Source organism: Poromitra crassiceps, assembly GCF_964638095.1.
Source record: "Poromitra crassiceps genome assembly, chromosome: 4".
NCBI classification, from domain to species: Eukaryota; Metazoa; Chordata; class Actinopteri; order Beryciformes; family Melamphaidae; genus Poromitra; species Poromitra crassiceps.
Window position 1 is genome coordinate 173,716 of NC_139626.1, and position 26,285 is coordinate 200,000.

Consider the following 26,285-nt stretch of genomic DNA (forward strand, 5'->3'; position numbering starts at 1 on the left):
CGGAGCTAGCCTGAGAGGCTAATAAAAGCTACATGTTACAGAGTAAGCTGACTATCAGTACGTTATTGCACGCATAGGCCTATCTTTACATTTAAATGTTTACATAGCAAAAATAAAAAATAGAAATAGAAGTAGGCTATGTCAGTGTTTTCCCCTGAATAGCTGAGAAAGTGGACACTCAATAGTTCGCACTGTGAAGCTGATACAATTCAGGTGGCGGTAATGCAACATTTAAGGATGCCAACCGCCATAAAACACAGAAGAAGAAGCTGAGAAAAAGGAAGTGCTGTGGGGTTGCAGCTGGTGAAAACCGTCTATAGGTGGTAGTGATTTGTGAAAATCTCAGCATAAGCCCATGGACATTTAGTCCATGGGCTAATGGGCTTTACTTTAATTCCAACATTTACTCTTTATTAGGATACTTTACTTTGTGCATTTGGTATTGACATTTAAGCTAAGGATAACTGTGCTCCAGAGTAAACAAATCGGAGAACCCACACAACTGGTGCTAATTTCCTCACAGAGTTTGAGAAGTTCCTACAGAGTTTGAGAAGAGAGAGAGAGAGAGGGGGGGGGGGTCACACATGAATGAATGAGTCACACACAGTACTCACCCCACCTGAACAACTCCCAGTTCTAGCCTTTGGGCAAAGCAACAACTTGTTTTGAAAATACATAAACTATAGTTATAGGCTAAGTCAGGTATGCCAATTCTTCATCATTGAATCTTCCGTTTCTGCAGCTCTTTGACCAGTCCATGAACCCTTGTGTGTTAAATCGAGGATTAATTACACAAATGATTAATTAATTGAGGTTTGTCTTGCGTTTAGCAGCTCTTTCCAGTTGCCAGTTCAGTTTCGAAACCCAAATCTGCTTTTACCACATAAAATATGTCAATACACAAAACAAACAAACAGAAGGAAAGGTGCATCGTGAGGAGGAAGAGAGACTGAATATAGTTGAAGGTCTTCAATAAACACAATGGCCAGGTGCACCCAATCAGCCAAACGGCCCCAACACCAGGCTCCTGCTGCACGACAGGGCCAGGAGAGTGGGAGGGTTGTCACACTTTCAGATGTTTTATTAGAAAGTGTATATGAAACTCATGACCAAAATACATTCTGTCATTGTGTTACTTATGGTTGGAATTCTAGTGAAAATAAATGATTACCTGGGTACCCCCTGGAATCCCCTCAAGGACCTCTGCAGGGTCCCCGGACCCCAGTTTGAGAACAACTGGTTTATGTAACATTTCTGCTATAGATTTTGGCTGTCATGTGATGTCATCTAATATGGTAGTTTGTCACACACAAGTCATTCTACAAAAAGAGAGAAAAGCCAAAAACGATGCAACAGATTGCTCTTTATTAGGAGAATGCTTTAGTTTACATGAATGTATTCATGAGTTGCAGAGATCATGGCATATACACATCATGTATGATACATCTGGTCTGGCAGATGGTACTGATCAGTTGCAGAAATCCACCCTGCAGCAGACTCCAATGATATTTCTCCGATCAACTATCCGTTGGCACTGATCTGCATTCATGCAACCGCGGAAGAACTCTGGACCTGTGGAAAATTAGAATAAAACAGAATGTGATGTTTACCCTTAAAGAAATGTTCAGAATGATTTGAAGCATATCTGCTCATTAATCAAATGCCCTCCTACAACACGGCCCACAAAGACACGTGCTAACTTGGCAGATTGAGTTTATTAGCAAGGCTATTAAAGGGGGATGATGAGATGATTCTTCAAATCACATTCAGTCATTCCACTATACACGTAGCAGAATGAGAGAAATGGTTTAAATCTCAATTGACTACCGGTATATATATATATATATATATATATATATATATATATATATATATATATATATATATATACACATATATATATATACAGTATATATATATATATATATATATATATATATATATATATATATATATATATATATATATATTATATATGTGAAATTAGGTGGAAGGCCAGTATGGTGGGTCTTTGGAACAGGCTGCTGGGTTTACCACCCAACAGGGTGGCTAGCCATATTTTCTTTTGGGATTTGTTTGTTGATGGGGAATGGGTCTCTGAACTGTATGACTTACTACAGGAATGTGGTCTGGAAGACCATTATTTTCAAAGAAAAACTGTGAATGTGGAGGAGTTTAAAAATAGAATCCGGGTTAAATGTCTACAATCCTGGGCTGAAGAAATTTGGCAAAAGCCAAAATTAAGAACATATTGTTTATTTAAAAAAGATTATAAATGTGAAAAATATGTTTTGTATAATTTGTCCAAAAGTCAGAGATCGCTCTGTGCACAGATAAGATGTGGCATCCTACCATTACATATTGAAACAGGAAGATACAGAGGGGTAGCTGAGGAGGATAGAATATGTGAATATTGTGAGTTGAATGAGGTGGAAAATGAAATTCATTTCATTTTATATTGTCCTTTGTATCATGACTTGAGAGAAACAATGTTTAAAAGAGTCCATACTCCTGAGCTAAATATGATAGATAGTGAGAACGGAGTAATACTCGAATTTCTTTTTGATAATATTTTTGCATTCTCTGAATTTCTTTCTAAAGCGTGGGACAGGAGGAGAAGGTTGACGTATAACTGATAAAGTAGAGTTTATTTTTATTTATTTTTTATTTTTATTTTCGTATTTTCGTATTCTCAGTGCAGGTATGTATGAATGTATATGTATGTATATGTATAGGCATATTATGTCTGCATGTATATATACTCTCTAATTTGGGCTGCACTGAAAGCTTCTGGTTGGGTAACATACCAGAATGTTATGTTTTGTTAAATATTGAATGTTGATGTGTCTGATAATCCCATGTGGGATGGGTCATGTAATTGTCCTGACACGAAAATAAAATATTCATTCATTCATTCATTCATTCATTCATTCATTCATATACACACACACATACATGTATGGTGGCTCTTCACCTTGTGATGATTACTAACATTTGAATTGAATAGTACACCACAGGACACACAGTACTTACGGCCAAAACCATAATTTGCGTAAAGGGCGCAGACATCATTTCTCCCACGACAGGTCTCCCGTATCTCCCGTCCTCCTCTCTTAGCGGTGCACATCAAGCCTTCACCTGGAAAACAAATGATGCTCTTTTTACGTTTTACTGCAATTTCCCTGCCAATAATAATTGTCTTAGCCCTATATAAGTTTCAGAACAGTGAACACATAGCCTAATCTTTATTTAGATAGTTACAATTATAGAAGTAATACAATAGCCTATGTAGATCATAACTACAAACCATAGTCCATGCTCCTGTGCAGCACGGTTTACTCAAGTGCACAAGTGTAGCATCTTGTGCTCAGGCTTCAGGAACATTCACTTTTAAAACACAGCTTGTAGGATTATAGGGTATTCTGCTAAGTTAACTCACCTTGGCTGATAGCCAGCAACACCAGAAGAGCAAGAATCACAACCTTCATGTTTTCACACTGCTGCGTTGCTGCACACCAGTCTGTAAAAGAGAAAATTTGTAAGTTTTAGATCACAATTTGTCCCTGGTCAGAGCGTCAGAGTAGTTACCCTCTTCTGAAGTTTGAAGGGTGCCTGCCTGAATCTCCGATGCCCCTTTTATACTGTCTGGTTCTGACATGTTGTTCCTCCTTTACTCAATCTATCATCACCATATTAGGCTGCTTTTGTCTTTGGATGAACTGGGGTGAAGACCCCCCCCCCCCCCCCCCCCGCCCCCGCCCCCCTTCATTGGAAAACACCTGATTCCCCAATCATCCGTTAATTGCCCAACGGGCGACCGTTACTGTGCAACCCATTGATTTCAAGGCCATTTGACCCCTCAGCCACTGTGGCCTGTCTTCACTTGGCCATCCGAAAACGGTCCCCTCCAACCGACACACATCAATTGCAACATAATTACAACAGATTTCTCATACATATCAAAACTGCAACATAATTACAAAAACACCTCTACCACCTCCAACTGCTGTAATTTCATCACAGTGACAAACTGACCTTTTACACATAAATCCCGTGCTCTCATCACAGCAGCAGCAGTTATATAACAACACTAGAATAACACATCTTAGAATCAACATACTATCCATTTGATTAGCTTATTACATACTTCTTATGGTTATTTAATCCGTTAATATATTTCTTCCAAGTATTTGATTTAAAAACCAACTCATTCCTTCTTCCAGGGTCTTCTACCAGGCCCTCTTCTCTTGCTCGTCCCCCAATCTGGACACGCAGTCTATCAGTCTGATGACTAATATGAGTCTGGGACAGAGAGAGTCCAGCCAGGAATCTCCAGGGAGATTCCAGCCTTCGCCCCTTCCTCAAAAGCTTCTACCTCTCTTCTCAAACGCCTTTCAATGGCTTCCAGCAGCTCCCCAAATGTTTTCAACTCTATATAACTTTAGGATCTGGCACGTTGGACTCTGGAACCTTGGAATCTGGGACCCTACTGTATCTCCTCCCTCTTCCGAAGAGGCACCCCCACTCATCCATGACCACAATCAGATCTGGGATCTGAGTTATCATTCTCCTCTGCTCTCCTTCTGGAGATGTGGCAGGGAGAGGAGCCGGGGAGATTGGAGAGAGAGATGAATCACACAAAGCATTACACACCACAGCGAATTATTACAAACAACGGTTCGATGTGAAGATGTCTTTCTCAGGTGTGAAGCTTTGCTTCTTGGTTTTGTCAGAAGAAGAAAAAAAATGGTAGATCAATATAAGTTTTACTCACGGCACTGGGCCAGCAGGCTCTGCCTTGGTCAGAAGATGGCAAAGACAGGACACTCAGACTCAGTCACTCACTCACGGACGTTTAGTGAGGCTAGGGAAGAGGGGCCGCAGCTAGGGAGCTAGGAAAGTCAGAGTGGGGATACGAGGGGTGGCTAGGGGGATATGGGTGTTGATGGGGGCAAGGGGAAAGGGGCCGTAGCTAGGATTAGGAAGGTCGTACAGAGTCGGGATTCGAGGGGTGGCCGCACCACTGCACCATGGTCTTAAGGGTTTACGCTAGTTTGAATATATGCAGTGTCAGTAGCAGCTGCGAGGCGACTGGATATTTAGCGGCGTCCTCCAGCGACATCTCATTAATGCCGTTTCCCAGTTCTGTGACCTGAAGGTGAAGATAAAGTTTTAAGCCCGGGGCAAAGAGGAGCGAGCACATCATTTGACATCTGCCACATGACATGAGTGAGAAACTGCTGCCTCATGAGAGGAAAGGACACAGTGAGAAATCTCAGCATACTTTATTTTGTCAGTCAAGGAAAAATCATGTCAAAAAGAATCAATGTCCTCAATACTCTGTTACATCGATATTGCAATTTGATTATTGTTTTTTTCCCATCTTCTCAGGAGGCATTCATATTTTGCAAATTAGTAACAGCATGAAACATTTAATAGTGGGAGTTGTGGGACCCACTATATATATATATATATATATATATATATAGTATATAGATATAGATATATATATAGATATATATATATATACGTAGCTATACTGTCTTAATAATATTGTAATAATATTCTTGAGAAATAGCTTTAAACAACAGTTTTTTGTTTGAAGCACAATTAAACCTAATTTATATATCATCTGTAATGCCTTCAAGGAAACAATATGACATTCATTCACAACACCTGAAGGATCTTCAAAAGGAGAACATAAAAAAGTTGATGTTCAATTAAAGTATAATTTAAATTAAAAATGATATATTGTCTTCTACAACTACTTTTTGGAGTATTGTTTGTTATTAAACATTCATATTCCAAGAACTATATAAACTCACAACTTTTCAAAATAAAAATGCCAAACTGGGAAAAAACATTCCATTTACAGTAAAAACAAACAATCTGTGCTGTGTGGTGCGTACACTATTTCCTCTGCAAGTTAAGTATGTGTCATTTGCTTTGCTCCATAGTACATCCACCCATTCTGACCAGCCTGCCTTCACTGCCATGCAAATACACTATTTAAAAGGTTGTCATGTAGAATGCTTACACATTGATTTGGAAACCTTTTCCTTAGGAAAAAGAATAAACAACTTTACCATGCAAGGAGGTAACAGGTATTATCAGCTGCAGATTCCTCTGAACCCACTGCTGTGGGGCTTAAGAGTTGGGTTTGTGTTAGCTTGGAGCTCAACAGCTTAAGTAAAGGTAGATATTTTAATGTCCCAAAAGGTTGCTCATAATAGCATGCCATGGAGTCATGAACATGTGTGTTTATGGATGCAGAAAGATATTGACTATACTGTACATCACTAGTTCCAGTAATGCCTCTGATAGTTTTTGATTACTAGCTCATAAATAAACAAATAAATAAATAAACAAACAAACAAACAAATAGATAAATAAATAAATAAACAAATAAATAAATAAACAAATAAATAAATAAATAAATAGATTTTGTAAAACATATTGTGCCAAATGTTCATACTGTGTAGCTGTATAAACGGTCATTATGAAACTCATAGGAAACATCAGTCACATTTAGCCAACAGAGAGGAAAACAAAATCTATTCCTATTTTTGTATGAAATGTTTCATAGCATAAGTCAGTTGAGCCAACTATAATAATATTTTATCAAATTAATTTGCACTATATTCATGGCTTTGTATTGACTATTCCTTTAAAGAAGCTTACAATATAATGCCATGTTGTGGTCATGTGATTTGATAATGCTACTTTTAGTTGAGAGGGTAAATCAAAAGTTCTTTCCAAAAGTTCCTCTAACTTATACCTAATCATATATTTGAGTTCTGTGAATTCAACACTTGTTAAAATGCCTCTTAGATGAAGTAATGAATAAGAGAAAGACATCTTGGCTTTTTTTAAAGACATACTTCAACAAAGCCAAGAAAATGCACAAATGACATGCTTTTGCATAGAAAAGGTGTAATTTGCATGGAGTCTGACATAATGATCCAGAGGGACACACGGTACACATTGACAATCTCCAGCAGAGTCACTTCAAACACTGTGAGAAGTTGCATGCCAGTAACTTGAGCTCCTTATGCAGTGTTGTTTTCTTCTAGTACACTGTCACTGTATCTGTTAAAGGTTTCTGCCATGATAAGGTGGTCCATTCTAGTCTGTGAGGTCCAGACACCATGATAAGGTGGTCCATTCTAGTCTGTGAGGTCCAGACACCATGACTGCTCCGTGCTCTGAGTCTGGACGCCGATGCTGGACCTCCGGGACGATGCACTTTCGCTGTCCCTGCTCTCCATGGAGCCCCCATTCCCAAGTAGGCACTCCAGGCTGGTGTGTTCCACGGCAGATGGATCGCCCAGTGGCATATGGGCGTCCAGAGGGTCTGGCCTCAGAGGTCCTGAGTCCTGGGAGCAGACAGACGACTGGCGGAGGAAGGTGGGCGGAGAAGCAGGGGTGGGGTGGATGGAGAGGTGCGGCTCCTCGACGTGGAGGCTGGAGGCACCGTCCCGCATCAGATAACCTTTCGGGTCGGACGTCAAGACACGAATGTCCCCTTGTGTGGCTTGTGCAGGGTGGAGGTGGGAGTCAGAGGGCAGGTAGAGATGGGGGTAAGAGCTGGGTGATGGAGCTAACAGACTGTGGGTAGATGTTGGGCTGCTGGACAAAAGGCAAGAATATTCACCAGTGCTACTGGGAGGCTGCAGGCACAAAGTGGGCTGGGACTGGCTGATTGTAGCCGGGGTAGCACCGAGAGGCCTATCGTTGGAGTCGTCATGCCCGGCATGAGGCGCCAGGCCAGGACTCCCACCCTGGAAGGCTGGGCTGATGCCAGGACTCCCACCCTGGAAGGCTGGGCTGATGCTAAGAAGGGAAGAGTCAGACCAAGGATTTGTGCTGATGCTCCCAGAGCCATGGCATGGGCCTGGCCTGGGCGCTGAGTCTACAGAGGGGGGCGGGTAGAAGGTAGGAGGGCTTGGACTAGAGGATTGGGGCTGGTAGTGGCCCTCAGTTTGGGTTCCAGCAGCCCCACTGTAGCTCCACTGGCCTACAGGTGGAAGATTGTGGTGGCTGTGACCTTCAAGGCTCCCAGGATCGTGATGGAGGGGCAAGCCGGAAGCCAGATTGAACGGCATGCCAGTGCTGGTGGCTGAAGGAGGGTTGGAGACCATATGGATGCCATAAGGGTAGGAGGAGAGCGAAGCCGTGTACTGGTGCACAGCCACATGGGCTTGGAGGAGATGCATTATGTGGTGCAGGTCCTTGGTGAGTTCAGATACTTCCTGGTTTAAAGTGCCCATCTGTGAAGAGAGCGTACACAGTTTGGTGGTGATGTACAGAGACTTTGGTGCATATTCTACCTACCTTGCATATCAGGTTGAGCAAACACAGAAAAGTAACTTAAAAGTACAGTAAAAAAAATAACTTCTTCTCAATTAAGTCCCCAGGATAGAGTGTCAGACAAATTAATCAGCTTCTATCTTTAAGACTCTTGTCCAGATATCATTTTCTGTTGACCTCCCAAAACAATTCATAATCCTCTCTGTGACTCTAAGAAGAGCCTTCTTACGCAGCTCTGAAATCCAGAGGGAGGTGAAGGGAGGCTAACTGACGCAACCAGGGAAGAAAGTAGACAGAGACACGGGGAAAAGGGGGGCAGAGAGGGAGCACAAGTAAAGCTGGGTTGTCATCAGAATTTCTTGATTGTCGAGTCAGCGCTGCAGACTTTCCTCTGCTCTGCAGAAGCGCCCTGCTGATTAATTAATATCTACTTCAGAGTGCACCTACCTACCTAGGTCCATCTGGATCCTCTCGCTGCACCTGCTGCACCTCTATTCACATTCAAATGATTTTCTTTCCACCTCTAAATTTGGTTGATATGTGATGGGAAGCCAGAAAATTATCTCTGGAAAAATGTATGAGTTTGTGTTTATTTTGTTGGTTGGCATTGAAAACAGATGGCCAGTGATTGGTCTTGTAGAGACTCCAATTTTAAAGTGGAAGTGGCAAGCGTGTTGTATTTTTCATGAATGCTTGCTGTATTTTATATCCAGTCCATCCAAAAATAGTGTGTTGTTAAGGATAATTGCTAAACAGATCATGAAACACAAAGTCAATTTGAATGTGGAAAGTGCGTAGTGAGGCTACTTTCTGTCTTCGGACAGTATAGATGTTTTCTCATCCCCAGGACTAAATCATGAGCCCAGGGATGAAGATCTTAACTGCTACATTATCTTTGGTCCTAACAAAGCGATTTGAGGTGTACTTTACCTTTTGGTTGAGTTGACTGATGCTCTGCCTGACCTCCTCTGTCTCCAACAGCAGAGTGGCACTGGCCTGTGCGGCGTCTGGAAAAATGAAAAGCACACACATTTAAGTTGTTGTTTGTAGCACACAAAATGTATATGCACATATATAACCCTTATATGCACACTAACCATGGGTTATATGGATAATTACTGCGGTGTGATTCTGAAGGACAGTGACTGAATTGCACATTCAACCCATAATGATAGTTGCATTTAGAATCTTGTTTAAGCTTCCAAGATGGACAAGTCACAAGTCCTAGGTCATATGTTTGTGACTACGTAGAAATGTTCCCACCTCTGTGTTGAGGAATTTCATTTATAAATGTATGTAATAATTGATTAAAAAAATAAACAAATGTATTCCTCTTGTTTTTGGAAACACTGGAACAAATGTCTGTATGTATTTTAATCTATGTGGGCTTATGAACTGCCATGATCTCGTACATTTTATGTGCTGTTTTTGTCCTCGTTTTATACTTTTACCTCTCTTTTTTTTAAAGTTCAGGTTCGATATCGGTATCCCCAGTTTGGCCTCAGTTGTCTATTATCATGTTGGGTGACCCTTTAGACACATGCTGGCCATTTCACTCGTCCTCCCTCTCATATTCCCCAGAAGAAGAAGGCAGGTGAAGGCCACTGTTTCAACCTTTCAGTTCACCTCCAGCCGTCTGGCACCCAGGTGACCCTCCTCCCGCTGGCAGTCAACGCGCAGCTGGAGGCGGTTTGTCTTACCTTGGGTGCTGCCACTCGTACTGGCTTTAGGCCCACTGTGCTCCACGTTGAAATGGAAGGTGTGTCCATTATCTTCGATTCCGTCCACAACCCTGGCAGGTGGGGGGGTGTTCAGGGGAGGAGGGTGAAAAGAGGGGCGGAGCAGAGGGAGGGGGAAGCAGGAGTTAATGTAACAGTAGAGCTTTTTCAATTATCGTGGAGCCGGCAGACGACCCGAGGAGCTGCCATGAGAGCTGCTGCTGGCAGGCGCCCATCTGGGGTTAACATGAGGAGAAGAGCGTGGGCAGACACCTGAGCCCTCTGAACCACCTCTTACTCATATATGTGGGACTTTGTGGGGTGACCCAAGGACACGTTATGAATATAGATGGTTGGGGGCAGGTGGATAAGAAGCTCTGTTAACACATTCACTGCCAGGTTTTTTACTGAAGGTAGGTTCTGCCAGAGGGTTTTTTTGAGGATTCTGGCTCATTTTACAAGAGCCGAGGATTATTTTCTGCTTGGAGTTTGTGAACACAAAGTTCACAAAAGTACTAATAGAATGTGTGCTTTCTCTGTCTAAAAGAGTTAGTTTGTAGAGTTAGTAGTTATGTAGATATTAGCCGTTGAGTACAGCATGGTTTCAGCGTCTGAGAGTGAAAGCTGAGATAATCGCAGTTTTGTGAAATTCAATCAAACAGGCAGAACAGTCACTTTAACCATTTATTTTTGGCATCAGTGAGAGATCAGACATCTAAACAATATAGTTCTGAACGCCCTCTCCTTCAAACTCCTCCCTCCGTGGGCGTGTCTGGTGGCTTTCAGCCTGCGTTTGTCACAAGCGAGTGTTCTGCTGCTGCTGCTGCTGCTGCGAGTTTGAGCAGCCTCCCTCCCTGGCAGCGAGTGTGGATAGGGCTCACTTGTTTCTTGGGTTTGAGAGCTTTGATGAAGCTTTGTGCTATTCTAGGCTTTATGCTGCGTGTTTCAAACTGTGTTTTCCACCCAGTCTATTTTTGGAATCCCCCACCGCCAGCTCCCAGCGCGATAATGCGCGAAAGTGAAAGCGTTTTCGCCAATCCATTTTACAGTAGAGAATGGTTTCCTCGCGCGTTACCCTACAGTTTTGGCTCTGCTTTTCCTAGTGTGGAGAGCACTGTCGCCACTTAGTGGGTCCGTGGAATGGGTTGTACACGTTCGCTGACTCCAATATTTTTATAGGAGACGGGGGGAGCGTTGATCCACGTCCCACCGTCAAAAAAAAAAAATCAATACGTCATTGGCAGTGAACCGTTGGATTTTTTTTGACGGAGTAATACGTCATTGGCAGTGAACGTGTTAATGAAGTGCGGTGACATCTATCGAAATGTGCGATGCAAATATAATCCGTTTATGTCAACTAGACAGGGCAGGTTATCTCATGATATAACTTATTCATTCAGATCGCCTCAGAGGTTTTGAAACCACCATATTGAGGGTTAATAGACATATAAGAATAGACATATAGACATATAATTGTGCTCCAGTAGTTCATGAAGCTGTTGTATTTCTGGCTGAAAGTATTTCCAGCTGAAACAGGATGACGGGGTGGGACATAACACGGAGAGGTAGCTATACTGTTCAGAACCATGACAAATATAGAAAGAAAAAAAGCAGTGTAGTTCACTGCATATACCGCATGTAGTTGTGAAGTAATCCAAAAGACACACTAATTCCTCATCATTAACCCATTGATACCTGATGCAGCATTTGTGTGAGTATCCCTTTAAGTTTGCGGTCTTAAAGGGATACGCACACAAATTAGGGATATACACGCAAATGCTACATCAGGTATCAATGGGTTAAACAATCCACTACGAAATGTTTTGAGCATAATTTAGAGCTCTCACATATTCTGGATTAACTAACACATTCTAGCCACCGGGGTGAAACCATGTGTCAGCTTGAAAGATGTGCGGTCACAGGTTTTATATAGGTGCAGTCAAAAATCTGTGATGGTATCATCGGTTGGATTTCTGTGTCTGCCAACAACATTTTCCACGATGTAAAGCTGGAAACATCCGACAACATCAGCCTCGACTTAGGGCGTTGCCGACGGCAGCTATACTCGAACGTCGCCTTTGACGAGGGCGTCTCAGAGAGGAGTCCCCAGTAAAAGGAGTAAATTGTGTGATTTCACTATGATTTCTGTGACTAGAAGTTAGTCCAAGGAAAGCATGTAGTGCAGGGGTTTTTCAAAGTCTGAGACTGTGGGCCTCCCCCCATACAAAGCTTGGAAAAAGGTGCCCCCCTCGCTCAATTCCTGGATTATGATTGTTATTTGATCCCATGACACTCAACAATTGTGCCAAAATAGCCTGATATTGCTGTTTGACATACTTCAGAGTACACCAAATACATCAAACACAAAGCCTGTTCCTGACTCTGGGAAAGTGGCATAAAACAGTAAAATTCCACAAAACGATTATATCGCTGAATGATCTCTTTAACCAAAGCACACACATTTAGGTTATTCTATGTGATCTCCTTTTGATAACGAATGACTTACATTCACTGAGCCTCCCCTGAAACTGCTTGGAGCCCCCTTGGGGAGGCCCGCCTCCCACTTTGAAAACCCCTGATGTAGTGCAGAGTTGGTAATAGCTTTCTCTCCTGTTATCTCCTCTGTTAGCCGGGGATCGAACCATCGACCTTCTGATTAGTGGATGAGCCGCGCTACCTCCTGAGCCACAGCCGCCCATTATGTTCATTATGTTTAGGAGAATTATCAGTTGACTGCTATAGTTGACTATGTGGGCTTTTGCGATACCTGGGACTAAGGTCCGGCGGTTCGAGGCAGGTGACGGCTGGGATGAGCAGCTTCGTGGGCTTCGGCTCCCCAGCGGACTCTTCCTGTACCGGCGCTGCGGCTCCTGTGGGGGCGCTGTGCTCTCTTTTCGGGGCACGCTGAGGGGACGGGCTCTGGCCCCGGACACCGCGGCTCAGGTTCGGGGAGCGGCAGCGGCGCAGGGCGTTGAACTGGCGCAGCTCATCGCCCAGGAGGTTCCCCAGGGAGGTGTGGCGAACGGGGCTGCTGAGGGTGGGCAGGAGGAGGCTGCGACGGGAGCGTGAAGCCGGAGAGAGGCGGAAGAACTCGTCAGACTCGTCGCCTTTGGTCTCCACGATGGAGGGAAGCTTCTGTTCACCAGAGCCCCGTTTGTTCTGGAAAACAGGGAATACAGTAGAGTACTGTATAATTATGCAACATTAAGAACCCATTATGGTGAAGCTGCCATCTTCAAACAGACTTAGAAATTGTTAAGGTCATGTAGAATGTAGCAGTTGCTTATGTCAAAACCAGTACAGTAATTATGCGACTGCCTGATTTGGCTCTGTGTTTTGCTCTGTGCATTATTCAACCACTGTGGATATGAAAACTGTCAATCAATCAATCAATCAATCAATCAAAATGCTCAGTAATCCTCCAGGTAATGACATGTATATTAAAAGCAGCTGCTGATTACTGTGTTATTTCACTTTTTAATGAGTTTTGTTTTTGTTTTAATCAGATTACTTTCCACCCCTGGCTGCTTATGAATGGAAACAACAACAACAACAACAACAACAACAACAACAACACCGTTTTGCATTAAATGGGATTCTTAATGATAGACAACGTGAGCACTGTATATAATATCATATTTAATCATGAAAAAGTGAGGGGTGGCTACATGCGGAGAGAAAAGTAGCTCATAAGGTCTCCCATTAGGAGAGGAATTGACCCAGTTAGCGAGCTAACCCCCAGGGACTGAGCTGCTCTCTCTGCTCCAAATGAGTTTCAACCTGTAGGGGAAGTCCTAGCACAAACCTGTAGGGGAAGTCCTAGCACAAACCTGTAGGGGAAGTCCTAGCACATACCTGTAGGGGAAGTCCTAGCACATACCTGTAGGGGAAGTCCTAGCACAAACCTGTAGGGGAAGTCCTAGCACAAACCTGTAGGGGAAGTCCTAGCACAAACCTGTAGGGGAAGTCCTAGCACAAACCTGTAGGGGAAGTCCTAGCACAAACCTGTAGGGGAAGTCCTAGCACAAACCTGTAGGGGAAGTCCTAGCACAAACCTGTAGGGGAAGTCCTAGCACATACCTGTAGGGGAAGTCCTAGCACATACCTGTAGGGGAAGTCCTAGCACAAACCTGTAGGGGAAGTCCTAGCACAAACCTGTAGGGGAAGTCCTAGCACAAACCTGTAGGGGAAGTCCTAGCACAAACCTGTAGGGGAAGTCCTAGCACATACCTGTAGGGGAAGTCCTAGCACAAACCTGTAGGGGAAGTCCTAGCACAAACCTGTAGGGGAAGTCCTAGCACAAACCTGTAGGGGAAGTCCTAGCACATACCTGTAGGGGAAGTCCTAGCACATACCTGTAGGGGAAGTCCTAGCACATACCTGTAGGGGAAGTCCTAGCACATACCTGTAGGGGAAGTCCTAGCACAAACCTGTAGGGGAAGTCCTAGCACAAACCCTCATCAGCAACATGGCACAGAAACACCTCGGAAAACCAGACACACGCTCGCTAAATACCAGGAATTGTAATGCCTGGCACGCATAATTCTACATCGCTCCTGTATGTTCATTTGCTTTTGCCACTAGGAAACCCTTTTGCCTCGTGGAAAATTAAATTATTATCCAGGGATATTCAACTTGCTTTGTCCTGATGTCTGACAATTTTGTGCATAGTTAGTTAGGTTAAGTTAGTTAGGTTAAGTTAGTACATATAAGTGTCTGGGCGGCAAGCAGACGGCGGTATTTGACAATTTGGCTGGAGCTCTGTCAAACTTGATTTCATGTTCGTTTTTATTGGGAATTAGAAAATGGTCGGGGGGCCACTCTGTACCCTATCGCGGGCCTCATGTGCCCCCCGGGCCGCAAGTTGAGTATCACTGGTCTACACCTCTGAGAGAGAGAGAGAGAAAGAAAGAAAGAAAGAAAGAAAGAAGATATTGAGATTGTGCAGGACTCACGTGGGGAAGCTTTGGTGACCTTGAAAACCTGCCCAGACCCTGCAGAGACAAAAACAAAGGGGGATTAGCCCCACAAAACACAGACATTGTGAGAGATGGAAGTGGTTCATCTTCATTTCTTCTATGTGAAACCTTGTCAAAATGATATTAAAATGAACGCACGCAGACATCTGGACACAATTAATTACTCTAGGTGATGTCCAAGGTCTTTTCAGCAATGAAAATACATAACATTACAAGACCGCTTTTCCCCCCTTAAATCCGGAGATGTTTTGCTCTGTTGGAATTGGTTTCCCATAAGCCATTATTTAAACGACCCTGGCCAGTGACACAGCCGACGCCACACAGGAGGCCATAATTGATGCTTTCTCTACACTTGATAGCAGGAGGATTCCGGGGAGAATGTGTCTTTCCGTTGGCATGTGGAGAAATTGGTAGCAATTTGGCCTAATCACCAGCCGGATGGCACGTCACGTGACTCTCCCTCCTGAGTGACAAATGCCTTTTGCGTCCGACAACAGGGCTTAATGTATGTGACAACCTGAGTCACAGCTTGGTTGGACACTGTCAGTAATCCTCTTTGACACAGGAAGCCAATTCATGCACAGGATTTTACCGTCGATAAAAAAAACAAAAACGTATAGAGAAGTATGTTATATTATTCATAAAATATAACTGTAACTCTATGAATCGTCACGTCTTAGCTGTGACTTTTCACACAACACCCACAAGACTCTTCTCACATTCCCAAAATAGAATCTGTTTGCTTTCTTGCAAAGACACAGTCCTCTCATCTGTCAGGTAGAGCGGATAAGTTGGTCTATTAGTCTATTCAAGGCACCAAGAAATTCTCCTCGTAAGAACAATAGACCCTTTTCACGGGGGCCATTTTGTGTCGAAAAGGCAGAATAAACACAGGTGCGAGCAAAACACTAATGAGGGTTTCCACATTCCAATCATGGAAGTTTGAAACCCTCATTAGTGTTTTGCATGCACCTCTGTTAACCCTGCCTTTTTGACACAAAAAAAGAAGATAAGGGTCTATTGTCCCTCGAGCAAGAGGGGATGATTACACAGCCAGCAATGAATATCAGTGCCAAGTGACATTCATTGAACATCAATATCCAGGGATGCAAACACCAGAGTGAAAAAGGTGACAGATACCAAGGCAGACACAAAACCACTCAAAATCATTCAATTAAGTGCCCTATTTTGGGATCAAAAAGGTGACTGTCACCTAAAGGTGACTAGTTTGCACCCCTGAATATCGATATATATTGATGGCACAAGTGTCCCACATACTGTACAGTAGCATAGCAAAATGGGTTTGGAGGGATTCTGTCCTGTCAGTCAAAAGTGTGCATGCTTGTGCCTCCATGGATTTGTATGTTCTGGAGCCAGAGTGCAACCCAGAGTGTTTGTAGTCTTACATTCTTCTTACATCTTTATTCAAGGAGTGTTGGAGTGTATGTTTAAAGAACTAGGGTACCGGCCTGCCCTATTGGCATGTGCAGTGCATATTTCTCAAACTTTCGCATCATTGATGACATCACCATTGCTCTTATGACATCACTGATGATGTCACCACCATGCCTATGATATCATCAGTGATGTCACAATGCCTATGACATCATCAGTGGGACAAAAATTTAAACAAACCAAACATTGCTTCCTTTATTATTATATATAATAATAATAATAATAATAATAATAGATAGATAGATAGATAGATAGATGATATGTACAGCCTGTCTTTCACTATCATTTTGCACTTTGTGTGTGGTAGGGGAGCACGGTGGCTCAGTGGTAGAGCTGTCGCCTCGCAGTCAGAAGGTCCTGAGTTCGATTCTCGCCTGGGACACTGTGGGTGCTGTGGTTGTGTTCCCCCCCCATATCTTCAGTGCCTACTGCCCAGGTGGGGTATCTCGTCGTAAGGGCCTTTCTGTCTGTGTGGAGTTTGCATGTTCTCCCCGTGCTCCCCCAGGGGGGTTCCTCCGTATATAACCCCCCCACTAAAAACATGCAGAAGATCAGATCGTCATCGTCATCCGACCAGTGACGACAACATCCGAAGTCGGTCCCCGGGCGCTGTACGAGAAAGCGACCACTGCTCCTGGCCTGCCCCCCGGAGGAAAGGACAAAGCCAGGATGGGTTAAATGCAGAGGACAAATTTCACCGGCCACCGTCAGCATGTGTGTGTTTGTGGCCCTCCGTGCATGTGTTGATGTGTAACCGTGTGACAATAAAGACGGGCTTGTCCGTCTGAAATCGTGTCGTGTCCTTACTTACACCATGTGCCAGTGCCACAGTATGTAGGCTACTTTGAAATTTGGCGGATTGTATGTCTAATTCCACCCAGACAAATTCTTGTGCTATTTTTGTACTTGGCTGATTCTGATGCTCTCGTTGAAAACCACTCTTTTCTTCCCTAGGGTTTGAAAATCTCAGAGAATGTAATTTCCTCCCATGACGAGACGAGACAGACCTCCAGCCATTCATTCTTACAGTTGCTACTCTCACACAGCTGTGTACAGAAAACAAAAGCAGCCTCCACAAAATGATTTCTGCTCAGGTGAACAAAGACAGAGATGTGGAGAAACCCATTTCTCCTGCTTCTGTGTTCAAGCTTTATGTATCTCCCCTCTACTCCTTTCAGCCCCTCCAACTGATTTCCAACCTCCACAAATTTGCCCATTTCTCTCTGCCACTGCTCTCCCACCATGGCTGCGCCTCGCATCACATTGGAAAGGCTGGTGGTCTGCTGGCTGCTGCACCTCCACACCTCCACACCTCCACACCTCCACACCTCCACACCACCACACCTCCACACCACCACACCTCCACACCTCCAGGCCGACACACCTCCACACCTCCAGGCCGACACACCTCCACACCTCCACACCTCCAGGCCGACACACCACCAGCCCACTGCTACTGGTCCTTTAGCTTTCCTTTCCTTGCTCATTACTCCAGCCGGCCTCCCCTCATGGCTCCCCAGTGACAGAATGACCTTCAGGACGATGGTGAAGTCACTAACGTCGTCTCGTCTCCTCAACAAATACTTCATGTCTCTCTGTCCCCCTTAAATCACACACAGTACCCTCCTCTCCCTTAAATCACACACAGTACCCTCCTCTCCCTTAAATCACACACAGTACCCTCCTCTCCCTTAAATCACACACAGTACCCTCCTCTCCCTTATCTCTCCCCCTTAAATCACACACAGTACCCTCCTCTCCTTAAATCACACACAGTACCCTCCTCTCCCTTATCTCTCCCCCTTAAATCACACACAGTACCCTCCTCTCCTTAAATCACACACAGTACCCTCCTCTCCCTTATCTCTCCCCCTTAAATCACACACAGTACCCTCCTCTCCTTAAATCACACACAGTACCCTCCTCTCCCTTATCTCTCCCCCTTAAATCACACACAGTACCCTCCTCTCCTTAAATCACACACAGTACCCTCCTCTCCCTTATCTCTCCCCCTTAAATCACACACAGTACCCTCTTCTCCCTTATCTCTCCCCCTTAAATCACACACAGTACCCTCCTCTCCCTTATTTCTCCCCCTTAAATCACACACAGTACCCTCTTCTCCTTAAATCACACACAGTACCCTCTTCTCCTTAAATCACACACAGTACCCTCCTCTCCCTTATCTCTCCCCCTTAAATCACACACAGTACCCTCCTCTCCTTAAATCACACACAGTACCCTCCTCTCCCTTATCTCTCCCCCTTAAATCACACACAGTACCCTCCTCTCCTTAAATCACACACAGTACCCTCCTCTCCCTTATTTCTCCCCCTTAAATCACACACAGTACCCTCTTCTCCTTAAATCACACACAGTACCCTCCTCTCCCTTATCTCTCCCCCTTAAATCACACACAGTACCCTCCTCTCCTTAAATCACACACAGTACCCTCCTCTCCCTTATCTCTCCCCCTTAAATCACACACAGTACCCTCTTCTCCCTTATCTCTCCCCCTTAAATCACACACAGTACCCTCCTCTCCCTTAAATCACACACAGTACCCTCCTCTCCCTTAAATCACACACAGTACCCTCCTCTCCCTTATCTCTCCCCCTTAAATCACACACAGTACCCTCCTCTCCTTAAATCACACACAGTACCCTCCTCTCCCTTATCTCTCCCCCTTAAATCACACACAGTACCCTCCTCTCCTTAAATCACACACAGTACCCTCCTCTCCCTTATCTCTCCCCCTTAAATCACACACAGTACCCTCCTCTCCTTAAATCACACACAGTACCCTCCTCTCCTTAAATCACACACAGTACCCTCCTCTCCTTAAATCACACACAGTACCCTCCTCTCCCTTATCTCTCCCCCTTAAATCACACACAGTACCCTCTTCTCCCTTATCTCTCCCCCTTAAATCACACACAGTACCCTCCTCTCCCTTATTTCTCCCCCTTAAATCACACACAGTACCCTCTTCTCCTTAAATCACACACAGTACCCTCTTCTCCTTAAATCACACACAGTACCCTCCTCTCCCTTATCTCTCCCCCTTAAATCACACACAGTACCCTCCTCTCCTTAAATCACACACAGTACCCTCCTCTCCCTTATTTCTCCACCTTAAATCACACACAGTACCCTCCTCTCCTTAAATCACACACAGTACCCTCCTCTCCCTTATCTCTCCCCCTTAAATCACACACAGTACCCTCCTCTCCTTAAATCACACACAGTACCCTCCTCTCCTTAAATCACACACAGTACCCTCCTCTCCTTAAATCACACACAGTACCCTCCTCTCCTTAAATCACACACAGTACCCTCCTCTCCTTAAATCACACACAGTACCCTCCTCTCCCTTATCTCTCCCCCTTAAATCACACACAGTACCCTCTTCTCCCTTATCTCTCCCCCTTAAATCACACACAGTACCCTCCTCTCCCTTATTTCTCCCCCTTAAATCACACACAGTACCCTCTTCTCCTTAAATCACACACAGTACCCTCTTCTCCTTAAATCACACACAGTACCCTCCTCTCCCTTATCTCTCCCCCTTAAATCACACACAGTACCCTCCTCTCCTTAAATCACACACAGTACCCTCCTCTCCTTAAATCACACAGTACCCTCCTCTCCCTTATTTCTCCCCCTTAAATCACACACAGTACCCTCTTCTCCTTAAATCACACACAGTACCCTCCTCTCCCTTATCTCTCCCCCTTAAATCACACACAGTACCCTCCTCTCCTTAAATCACACACAGTACCCTCCTCTCCCTTATCTCTCCCCCTTAAATCACACACAGTACCCTCTTCTCCCTTATCTCTCCCCCTTAAATCACACACAGTACCCTCCTCTCCCTTATTTCTCCCCCTTAAATCACACACAGTACCCTCTTCTCCTTAAATCACACACAGTACCCTCTTCTCCTTAAATCACACACAGTACCCTCCTCTCCCTTATCTCTCCCCCTTAAATCACACACAGTACCCTCTTCTCCCTTATCTCTCCCCCTTAAATCACACACAGTACCCTCCTCTGCCTTATTTCTCCCCCTTAAATCACACACAGTACCCTCCTCTCCCTTATTTCTCCCCCTTAAATCACACACAGTACCCTCCTCTCCCTTATTTCTCCCCCTTAAATCACACACAGTACCCTCCTCTGCCTTATTTCTCCCCCTTAAATCACACACAGTACCCTCCTCTGCCTTATTTCTCCCCCTTAAATCACACACAGTACATCCTCTCCCTTATCTCTCCCCCTTAAATCACACACAGTACATCCTCTCCCTTATTTCTCCCCCTTAAATCACACACAGTACCCTCCTCTGCCTTATTTCTCCCCCTTAAATCACACACAGTACCCTCTTCTCCTTAAATCACACACAGTACCCTCTTCTCCTTAAATCACACACAGTACCCTCCTCTCCCTTATCTCTCCCCCTTAAATCACACACAGTACCCTCTTCTCCCTTATCTCTCCACCTTAAATCACACACAGTACCCTCCTCTCCCTTATTTCTCCCCCTTAAATCACACACAGTACCCTCTTCTCCCTTATCTCTCCCCCTTAAATCACACACAGTACCCTCCTCTCCCTTATTTCTCCCCCTTAAATCACACACAGTACCCTCCTCTCCTTAAATCACACACAGTACCCTCTTCTCCTTAAATCACACACAGTACCCTCCTCTCCCTTATTTCTCCCCCTTAAATCACACACAGTACCCTCTTCTCCCTTATCTCTCCCCCTTAAATCACACACAGTACCCTCCTCTCCCTTATTTCTCCCCCTTAAATCACACACAGTACCCTCCTCTCCCTTATCTCTCCCCCTTAAATCACACACAGTACCCTCCTCTCCCTTATCTCTCCCCCTTAAATAACACACAGTACCCTCCTCTGCCTTATTTCTCCCCCTTAAATCACACACAGTACCCTCTTCTCCCTTATCTCTCCCCCTTAAATCACACACAGTACCCTCCTCTCCCTTATTTCTCCCCCTTAAATCACACACAGTACCCTCCTCTCCCTTATTTCTCCCCCTTAAATCACACACAGTACCCTCCTATCCTTAAATCACACACAGTACCCTCCTCTCTCCCCCTTAAATCACACACAGTACCCTCTTCTCCCTTATCTCTCCCCCTTAAATCACACACAGTACCCTCCTCTCTCCCCCTTAAATCACACACAGTACCCTCTTCTCCCTTATCTCTCCCCCTTAAATCACACACAGTACCCTCCTCTCCCTTATTTCTCCCCCTTAAATCACACACAGTACCCTCCTCTCCCTTATCTCTCCCCCTTAAATCACACACAGTACCCTCCTCTCCCTTATCTCTCCCCCTTAAATCACACACAGTACCCTCCTCTCCCTTATCTCTCCCCCTTAAATCACACACAGTACCCTCTTCTCCCTTATCTCTCCCCCTTAAATCACACACAGTACCCTCTTCTCCCTTATCTCTCCCCCTTAAATCACACACAGTACCCTCCTCTGCCTTATTTCTCCCCCTTAAATCACACACAGTACCCTCCTCTCCCTTATCTCTCCCCCTTAAATCACACACAGTACCCTCCTCTCCCTTATCTCTCCCCCTTAAATCACACACAGTACCCTCTTCTCCCTTATCTCTCCCCCTTAAATCACACACAGTACCCTCTTCTCCCTTATCTCTCCCCCTTAAATCACACACAGTACCCTCCTCTGCCTTATTTCTCCCCCTTAAATCACACACAGTACCCTCCTCTCCCTTATTTCTCCCCCTTAAATCACACACAGTACCCTCCTCTCCCTTATCTCTCCCCCTTAAATCACACACAGTACCCTCCTCTCCCTTATCTCTCCCCCTTAAATCACACACAGTACCCTCCTCTCCCTTATCTCTCCCCCTTAAATCACACACAGTACCCTCCTCTCCCTTATCTCTCCCCCTTAAATCACACACAGTACCCTCTTCTCCCTTATCTCTCCCCCTTAAATCACACACAGTACCCTCCTCTCCCTTATTTCTCCCCCTTAAATCACACACAGTACCCTCCTCTCCCTTATCTCTCCCCCTTAAATCACACACAGTACCCTCCTCTCCCTTATCTCTCCCCCTTAAATCACACACAGTACCCTCCTCTGCCTTATTTCTCCCCCTTAAATCACACACAGTACCCTCCTCTCCCTTATTTCTCCCCCTTAAATCACACACAGTACCCTCCTCTCCTTAAATCACACACAGTACCCTCCTCTCCCTTATTTCTCCCCCTTAAATCACACACAGTACCCTCCTCTCCCTTATTTCTCCCCCTTAAATCACACACAGTACCCTCCTCTCCCTTATTTCTCCCCCTTAAATCACACACAGTACCCTCCTCTCCCTTATTTCTCCCCCTTAAATCACACACAGTACCCTCCTCTCCTTAAATCACACACAGTACCCTCCTCTCCCTTATCTTAAATCACACACAGTACCTCCTCTCCCTTATCTTAAATCACACACAGTACCCTCCTCTCCCTTATTTCTCCACCTTAAATCACACACAGTACCCTCCTCTCCTTAAATCACACACAGTACCCTCCTCTCCCTTATCTTAAATCACACACAGTACCCTCCTCTCCCTTATTTTGCCGTTGCTTGCTCCCCTTCTCAGAAGCTAAAGGGGTAAGTATGACTTTTATTGCCCTATAAGCATAATCAATCTGTGGGGTGTGTGATTAATAACAATGTCGTCAGGTGGTGCTCTTCTATTGGTGCTACGAGACTATAATTATAACTGTCATTGCGAGACATTTCAGCTGCAAAGGCTCATAAATTGCATAATGCCATTTCAAAATAAAAACAAAAGCACTTTCCTGCTCTAGTCGATGTTAAATGATTATTCTAGGGTCACGGGATCATTTTGTCATGGCTCTATGACTTTGACCCTTAATGTGTTTCTTGTAACGTTGGGTCGATGAAGCGTTTGTGTCGGATTCACTGCAAATTGCTCCAGATGAGAATGTCAGCTGCAGATGCCTCAAAATGCAACCACAAATGTAGATGATTACTTTTTAAACGCAGGATTAAGTATGTGCGGCTGTGTGTGCTGTGTGTGTGTGTGTGTGTCTATGTGTGTGTGTGTGTGTGTGTGTGTGTGTGTGTGTGTGTGTGTCTGTCTGTGTGTGTGTGTGTGTGTGTGTGTGTGTGTGTGTGTGTGTGTTAGGGCATTCACGACTAGTGAATTTGACTAGTCGACTAGTCGTCCCTAAAGGTACCGTAGTCGACTAACCGTTTTTAATTTTTTTTTTAATAAAAAAAAAAAAAAAAAAAAAAAAATTATCTTTAAGAAAGAACATGAGGTATTTACACGACATACATGGACTATCGTATCCCATATCCCATATCCCCCACAAAGAACATCAAAACACAACAAAACAAAACAAGAAAACTGCATAAGATACACAATAATCCAAGAACAAACAAGACTATTGGACAAACAACCAAACAAAAACAATGCATTCAGCTCCTATCCTGATAAGCCTAATGACACTGGGGTAAAAAGTTCTTAAAGTCAAACTCTGTATGTGGTTGCCATATTTTGGGGATGTCTAAGAATCTGCCTTTGCTCTTGTAGTAAATGTTATCCAACGTATGGTAGCTTGAGAGTTCATTCCACCAGTGAACTACAGCTGGGGGATTGGATGCTTTCCAATTTAAAGCTATGCATTTCCTAGCTGCCAACAGGGCAAGATCTATGTATTTACTTTGAATGCATTGTTTTTGTTTGGTTGTTTGTCCAATAGTCTTGTTTGTTCTTGGACAGTTTTCTTGTTTTGTTTTGTTGTGTTTTGATGTTCTTTGTGGGGGATATGGGATATGATAGTCCATGTATGTCGTGTAAATACCTCATGTTCTTTCTTAAAGATTTTTTTTTTTTTTTTTTTTTTTTTTTTGCTAAAACGGCTAGTCGACTACTAAGCACAGTGTCGACTAGTGGTTTTACTAGTCGACTAGTCGACTAGTCTGTGAATGCCCTAGTGTGTGTGTGTGTGTGTGTGTGTGTGTGTGTGCGTGCGTGCGTGTGTGTGTGTGTGTGTGGATGCTGTGGGCCCTGGCAGCTTGGTTAAGAAGCAGATCACTCCTTCATGCTGTCATGGTGGTGGTGACGCTCCTCCTGGCTTCATGGTGGTGGTGACGCTCCTCCTGGCTTTGTGCTCGAGCATCAACTCTGAGCAGATGGTGTGAGAGAAGTACAGCGCTGTGCTCGTGACCGGCCACACCCCAAAAAAAACATTCAACGTGTCACTTGTATCCACCGGCTTGTATCAGAGTCACTGACTGCGGTCACATTTTCAGTTCTGTTGTATCCATATGGCAGTCAGAAAGTTATCTTTAACTCATTGAATGCCAATGACGACAGCTGTCGTCAATTCAAATACTGACGTAGAGTGCCAAAGACGACGATTGTCGTCAATTGCGTTTTTTGACGGGGGGGGGTCCATCGAAGCCAGATCTATGTCCTGTAACATTTTGGGACATGTTGAATGTCTATAACCTATTTTACCGAGCCATTAGGTGGCGACAGTGCTCTCCAGATGACAGAAGTGTCAAGGAATACAGCCTGACAAAGCCGTGATCAAAGACAAACCGCGCTCATTGCTGTTGGCAAGCAGCCCAGAGCCATCATGTAGATGGCTCTGGGCTGCTTGCCAATAGCAATCAATCCCCGCACACAACTGCAGCTCCTCTGCCTGTCTGTCTGTCTGCATAGTTTCTTCACACGAGTACCCCATAGAAAGGCAGCACCCAACGCTGAAGGGCCAACCATTACCTGCAGTCGCGTTGGGCATTTCCTCATTGCTGCTGTGAGCTGCCAGGAGAAAACAGAGGCTCCGAATAGACTTTGTGCGTGTGGGGAGGAGTTGGCAGCTGACTCGGGGAGAGGCGGGGAGAGGGGGGGGGCAGGGGGGTGGGGCACGCATGCACCACAGAACTAAACCAGGTCACATCATCAGAAGATATTATCTAGAGTCAGTGAATGTGCTTGAAATAATGCATTTCACAAAAGGCTGAATATCTCAGCTTCCTGATAGAAAAGCATATTTTTGCTGTTTTTGACCTATCTTCTCCGGCTGATAACTAAAGAACGGAAAATGGTATCAATAAACTTTTTTTTGCTGATGATACAATAGAGTCTCCTTGTTCTTTTTGCGTGTTCGGTGTTTACATAGTAATATCACACAATATTCTGTGGGCCTCGAGAAATCACTGAAAACGCTCTGAAACTCTGGCACTGGGAGCGTCCGTTCTCCAAAAGTGGCTGGCACTCAATGAGTTAACACATACATTCTTTGTGCACAAAATGTCTTAAAGATGACTAAGCATCTTTAATAACCCACAGTGAGCTTTCCTCTCTTTGATATAAGCAATGATTTTGTAAGAATAGTTGCCAAATTGAATCAATGATGCCTCTTTTTGAAATGAACCTCTTCAAATATGTTCATTCTGTTTCCAAAGCCAGTTCAAGCTGTGTTCCCTCAGCCAGACAGAGCAGAATACACATGAAGCTGTGTTCCCTCAACCAGACAGAGCAGAATACACATGAAGCTGTGTTCCCTCAACCAGACAGAGCAGAATACACATGAAGCTGTGTTCCCTCAGCCAGACAGAGCAGAATACACATGAAGCTGTGTTCCCTCAACCAGACAGAGCAGAATACACATGATGCTGTGTTCCCTCAGCCAGACAGAGCAGAATACACATGATGCTGTGTTCCCTCAACCAGACAGAGCAGAATACACATGAAGCTGTGTTCCCTCAGCCAGACAGAGC

The 26,285-nt window shown here is 44.4% G+C and overlaps 1 protein-coding gene and 1 long non-coding RNA gene across 2 annotated transcripts in view; both read right to left on the reverse strand.

Annotated features, from left to right (window-relative positions):
- Positions 1 to 1,453: 1,453 nt before the first annotated feature.
- LOC310774716 lies at positions 1,454 to 3,573 on the reverse strand. The gene is made up of 3 exons (XR_014552612.1): positions 3,440 to 3,573; positions 3,034 to 3,138; positions 1,454 to 1,572 (listed from the first exon to the last, which is right to left on the reverse strand). It is a non-coding gene; the product is annotated as an uncharacterized lncRNA (long non-coding RNA).
- Positions 3,574 to 7,166: 3,593 nt separating this feature from the next.
- LOC310774713 (voltage-gated delayed rectifier potassium channel KCNH4-like) overlaps positions 7,167 to 26,285 on the reverse strand; it is a gene marked incomplete at both ends in the record, with an annotated part of 34,172 nt that continues 15,053 nt past the window's right edge. The window contains 5 exon segments of the mRNA XM_083634838.1: positions 7,167 to 8,270; positions 9,241 to 9,317; positions 10,011 to 10,102; positions 12,796 to 13,169; positions 14,984 to 15,022. Of these exon segments, the coding sequence (XP_083490964.1) occupies positions 7,167 to 8,270; positions 9,241 to 9,317; positions 10,011 to 10,102; positions 12,796 to 13,169; positions 14,984 to 15,022 (1,686 nt within the window).